Consider the following 5,651-nt stretch of genomic DNA (forward strand, 5'->3'; position numbering starts at 1 on the left):
GTGCTGGAGGCTGCGACGCAGTGCCTCGGGTTCTGGCGCCTGGGGAGGTTGGCTGAAGGTTTCGTCTGCTGAGCCGTTGGGTCAGTTTCGTGGGAGAATGGTGAATAAATGGGAGAAGGATCAGGTTACGAACCGAAAAGACTTTAGCGGCAGGTTATGCAAGATGAAATTTTTGGTAGATAACTGGGGCAAGGATTTGACGGGCCCAAGTCCAGGTGCTTGTTTTCTCCGCAAAAGACTCCCGGGGCTGAGACTTGCTTCCTCTCATTGTCTGCATCTTGCTTTGCAGAGGTTTCTGGGGGCAGATTCAGAGTTGCCTCCTGTATTCTCCGTTGATTCCAGAATCCTCTGCACTTCAGCCCTCGCAGGAGAACCATGCCAAAACCCCGGAAGAGGCTGGCTGGGACTGCCGAGGCTGCTGGGCCAGGTGAGCTGAACCTAGGCTGCAAAAAGGGGGCTCTAATTTCACTAGGGCCTGTTTCATACCGCCCACTTTAAACTCCCTGCCTGTGGGAAGAATCCTCCTGTGGACTTTGTGTTATGTTATTCCTGATTGCCCTCCAGCTTCTTTATTCTTACTCCCAAGCTTATCCCCAAGCCTCTTCTTGTTTGCTCACAGAAGCAATACTTCTTCGCTGTGGATACAAGTGACTTGTACCAAGGTCAAGAACATACAGTTCTGCTGGGTGGCTCAGTTCACTGAGCGTCAGACATTGGCTCAGGTCATGATCTCACGGTTTGTGAGCTTGAGCCCCGCATAGGGCTTGCTCCCGACAGGGCAGATCCCGCTTCAGATCTTCTGTCTCCCACTCTCTCTGTCCCTCCCCAGCTGCCGCTCCCGCTTGCTCTCTCAAAAATAAATAAAACATTAAAAAAATTTAAAAAAAGAATATACAGTTCTGCTGTCATGGAAAATGCAAACAGATATAAGTGGAAAGGCCTAGGAAACTGCATGGCTAAGGGTGTGAGAGCAGGAAGGAACACCGGAAACGGAAGTGGAACTTGAGTCTAGCTTTAAAGAATGGGAAGGCTTTCCCCTGGAAAGAAAATGGGATGACATTTTTATATTCACAAGAATGAATGGAATTCTAAGTAGATTTAGAGCAGAAACAAAGCAATGGAAGATAGAGAACGTACTTTTGGGAATGGCAGAGGCTCCAGATTGACTACAATACATTGTGTTACTTCACAGCACTTAATGATATTTGCAGTGTGCTTACCTCCAAAGGGACCACCTGATCAACTAGGCTAGGGAGGTTCTGAGTGCTAGACACCCATACATAATACTTAATGAGGGCTGATGTAGGAGAGATGGGACTAAATTCGGAGACAGTATGGTACAGTCAGTAAGGATGGATCCAGATAGACCAGGAGACAGTTCTTAATTATACTGTTTACTAAAATGTGTAATCTGCGACACATTTAGCAGATGAACAGAATATTTTATACATTATATAGATTAACTGAGTTACTGTTAGGGCAACAGAGAGCTTAGGGTCTAAGAATTTAACAACTGTTAGCTGTTGAGTGCCTAATATGTTCCAGGAACATTTTTTCTAATTCTCTTAGGATAAAGTCATCTCTGCATGTCTACAAAGTCAAGAACTAGCTGTTTTATCCAACTTCTGGCACCTTCAAGGAGCTGAAAGGAGGCAGGCCACAAAGCACAGTGAGCAAACAAGAAAGAACGATGAGATGATAATGATAATAACAGCTAATATTTATTGAGAATTTATTATAATGCCAGGCATGTTCTAAGGCCATTGTTTGCACTATCTTATTTAATCTCCAAAACACCTCTGTGGAGTAGGTGCTCAGTTTCCTCACTGGAGAGAAATAGCCTCAGCAAGGCACTAAAGAGAGTGAGGTAAAGAAAGGAAATTACTTAACAGAAGCCAGGACTCTGCTAGGACTGTCAGTCCTAACCCACAACCATGTAAGGTATTCCTATCCCACTGAATGGATAATCCAGAAAATACCCTGTGAAGATGGGCATTCCTGTCCCATTTTTATAGATAAACTGAAGTTCAGCAATTGAGCTGCTACTGCTAGTAATTGACAGATTCCAGGATTTGAATCCAGGTCTAACTCCAAACTATGTGCTTTCCCCACAATGAAACATTACTTCTCAGCCAGCATGACCAGTTTCTTCTGTTTGCTTCTATTGCAGACAACAAGGGGCCAGCAGAAAAACGTACCAAGACTAAGAACCCAGCAGGGGCATCGTCTAAAGTGGTTAACTCCAACCCTCAGGAGACTTCAGCCTCTAAAAACTGTGGGAAGAATCTAAGTAGTTACTGGCTGATGAAGTCAGAGCCAGAAAGCCGACTAGAGAAAGGTGTAGATGTGAAGGTGAGACCAGGTACCTGTCTTTAATCCCTTCAAGCAGTTTTTTTAGATAAGAAATAAATATGGGACACCACAGAGTCCACCAGCTTCTCTGAAGGGTAGAGTTAAGGACAAGATAAGAAGAAGATAAGGAATAAAATCATCAAGGTTTATTACCAGCAACTGTCTGTTTTGTGAATCTTCTAGTTAGGGCCAGGAGTGGTTAACTTTTCATAAAAGGCCATATAATAAAAATTTTAGGTTTTCAGGTCTTCTTGTTGCTGTTGCAAGAAAGTGGTTATGGACGACATGTAAATAAATGGTATGGGTGTGTTTCAATACAACCATTTACAAAATCAGACCTAAAAGCTATAGTTTGCCAACCCAGACCTGGGCAGCATTTCAGTCTTAGGTGCCCTTACTCTTGCCACCTGCCATGCTCCTACATATCTCTCTGCCAACAGTTAGTATATATTCAGTGAATTAATTTAAACCAATTTTAATAGTAGCTTGGAGAAAACAAATATTATAGAAGATGTATTACTTTAATGAGTGAAATACAAATAACCAACAGATGACTTTATCATCTGGATTATCCAGTCAACTAATTGGTTGACAAAGGTTTACAAAGGTAACACAAGGCTTACATACACTTGCCCAACAGAAGTGGCTTTGTGGAACTACTTCCCCATAAACTACATACTCCCGCTAGAGCTAGAAGCACCCTCAGTGTAGGGGAAGAAATGATCTACTTCCATATATTTCCAGTTTGGCCCCAAATTGTTTAATGAATGGATTCATTTCCTGTTGCCTAGTTCAGCATCGAGGATCTTAAAGCACAGCCCAAGCAGACGGCATGCTGGGATGGTGTTCGCAACTACCAGGTAAGAGGGTAAAAGCAGGGCCTGAGACCCAGGTGTTGGGTAAACTCCTGCCTCCTTCCATGACTTACTCAGTAGCAAAATCTCTTAACCAATGTTGGTTTTTTCCCCGAGGTCACAAAACTGAAAATGTATTAAAAAGTACCTTCATTACTTTGCATGCAGTTTGCAAACTGGTCTGTGTTGTGGCCAGGGTCTGGATACAAGTCTGGGTGTCTTGGCAAAGTCAAGTATTGAACTGAGTTAGGGAGAAGCTGCAGAAAAGAAAACCTCATCTAATGAAAGCAGACTTGATTTCTGCTAACAGGGTTTTCCAGTGGGTGAGGAGGATAGTTACTTGTTTATTCTCCCCTGGGACAGGCCCGGAACTTCCTTCGAGCCATGAAGCTGGAGCAAGAAGCTTTCTTCTACCATAGCAACTGCAAAGAGCCAGGCATTGCAGGACTTGTGAAGGTCAGTTGTATAGGCGTCAGTCTTAATCCCTCTCCCTTCAGGGAAACTTACTCATGTAGCTATAAAGGAACACAGCTTAAATCAGTAACAAAAAAGAAGTACCCTACTCCCCATCCCTGATGTCACCACCCCAGCCTATTCAATACAAGGACTATAATAAGGCCTTCATCTCAGGTCGCACTGGTACAGACTTCTCTTCATTTCCGTGCCTTGGTCTTTCACGCAAAAACAGGCCTGATGATAGCTCTTCCAAACCAGAGGTTACTAGGATAAAATTAACTGCAGGTAGAAAGACAGTGGCACCAATAATAACCGTTAACACTTGGTTTTAGAATATTACTTTTAAGATTTTATCAAAACAAGGTTGATTCCTATGCTTGCTCTAGCCCGTGTATTATTTCCTGATATCTGAGCCTTCACTGGCTCTACAGCAAGGCAGAAGAGGTGAGAATGTGCAGGATCAGAAGTGAAAGTCAGACTTGAATTAAAAATTGGCCATGGAGCTGTCTGTACAGGCAAGTGATTGGAGACTTGGTTTTGGTTTCAGATTGTGAAGGAAGCTTACCCAGACCACACACAATTTGAGAAAAACAATCCCCATTATGACCCATCCAGCAAAGAAGACAACCCCAAATGGTCCATGGTAAAGAATACTCTTTTTCCTATTTCATGAGAGGAAAAGAATGGAAAAAGAGGGGGAGGAAGAAGGGTGGGGTGTCTTTAGGTCAAGGTACAGAGTCCAGCTCTTACTCAGATGATGTTACCCTGGCTTTGGGAATAGGAACGGAACACTGGCACCCCTGTCTATAAGACCTCCCATAAGAAGCTAACATACACAATGGACAGAATCTACCTGCATGTGTCTTTCTGTCCCATACACCTTCTGTCACATAGGTGGATGTTCAGTTTGTTCGGATGATGAAGCGCTTCATCACCCTGGCTGAGCTCAAAACCCATCACCAAGCTCACAAAGCTACTGGAGGCCCCTTAAAAAATATGGCTCTCTTCAGTCGCCAGAGACTCTCAGTTCAGCCCTTGACCCAAGGTAAGAGTGGGCCCTTTCCTTTATATTTACTCACATACCAGAATGACTCCATGAACTCACATTTATTATTGATTAAACTTGGGCACAGCACTTAACCTCTCTGAGCCTGTTTCCTCACCTATAACATCCACAAGGGAGGAAATAATGTCTGGAGTTACTCATTACTATGTACCCGGTACATAGTAAAACACTCCATAGTTTTTGAATGAGTGACAACCTACCTCAGTAACAATATGAAATGTCTGGCACAACTTCCCTATTCAAGAGGAGACACCCCACCTAATTCTTTGCTTTCTTTTCCCTCTTTTTTGGTAGAGGAGTTCGATTTTATTTTGAGCCTGGAGGAAAAGGAACCAAGTTAAGTGGGACACTGTTGCTGGAATAGGCAAGACATTATTCCAAAGAAGTCAAGCTTTTGTACGACAGAAGGAGGTGTGAGGAGGCTTTTTTTGTCATGTTCACCTGGGGTTGTGTACGTAGGTGATTTTCATGTACCTTTTCCAATAAAACGTTAATATCAAAGTTGGGAAGCTTTTCTTTTAAAATAGCACTGGGTGTGGTAGAATACTCCACTGCAGATCTTCTGCCCCTCAGTAAGATGCAGGGTTGCCGTCTACCATCTTCCTTTACTGTAGCAAATACCAGGGTGCAGGGTTCCATCTGTTACTACCTACTGAAATGAACTTTTGTCTTTCTACACCAGCCTTCTTCAGCTGCCCGCAAAGTTATCTGGGTCTCAAAGGGCTTTAAACCATCAGCAACGTCAGCACAGGTTGCCAGATGAGGATACAGCTGGAATTCCTTTCTTAGCATGCGCTTAATCTAAAATGAGTGTGAATACAACAGGGGCCGCAGCCACAGAGAGGGGAGATGTGTTGCATCAGGGTGGAGGTCTGTCTCCCCTTTTGTGTGAGTGGGACAATGTAAGAAGAAACCACAGAACC

At 43.6% G+C, this 5,651-nt stretch overlaps 1 protein-coding gene across 3 annotated transcripts; it reads left to right on the plus strand.

Annotated features, from left to right (window-relative positions):
* Window positions 1-3: 3 nt before the first annotated feature.
* On the plus strand, window positions 4-5,229 carry THYN1 (thymocyte nuclear protein 1). Of its 3 annotated transcripts, XM_039253779.1 has the most exons (9): window positions 19-163; window positions 290-427; window positions 1,570-1,669; window positions 2,171-2,352; window positions 3,144-3,212; window positions 3,570-3,662; window positions 4,210-4,305; window positions 4,557-4,707; window positions 5,023-5,229. In XM_039253779.1, the coding sequence occupies exons 1-9, from the start codon at window positions 98-100 to the stop codon at window positions 5,067-5,069; spliced, it is 942 nt and encodes a 313-aa protein (XP_039109710.1). In that variant the 5' UTR covers window positions 19-97; the 3' UTR covers window positions 5,070-5,229. The 3 variants fall into 3 exon arrangements, with proteins under 3 accessions (XP_039109711.1, XP_039109710.1, XP_039109712.1); XM_039253780.1 differs by lacking the exon at window positions 1,570-1,669 and having other exon boundaries at window positions 4-80; XM_039253781.1 differs by lacking the exons at window positions 1,570-1,669; window positions 2,171-2,352.
* Window positions 5,230-5,651: the final 422 nt, after the last annotated feature.

Source organism: Hyaena hyaena, unplaced genomic scaffold (genome assembly GCF_003009895.1).
Source record: "Hyaena hyaena isolate Hyena2069 unplaced genomic scaffold, ASM300989v1 scaffold_465, whole genome shotgun sequence".
Lineage (NCBI taxonomy): Eukaryota > Metazoa > Chordata > Mammalia > Carnivora > Hyaenidae > Hyaena > Hyaena hyaena.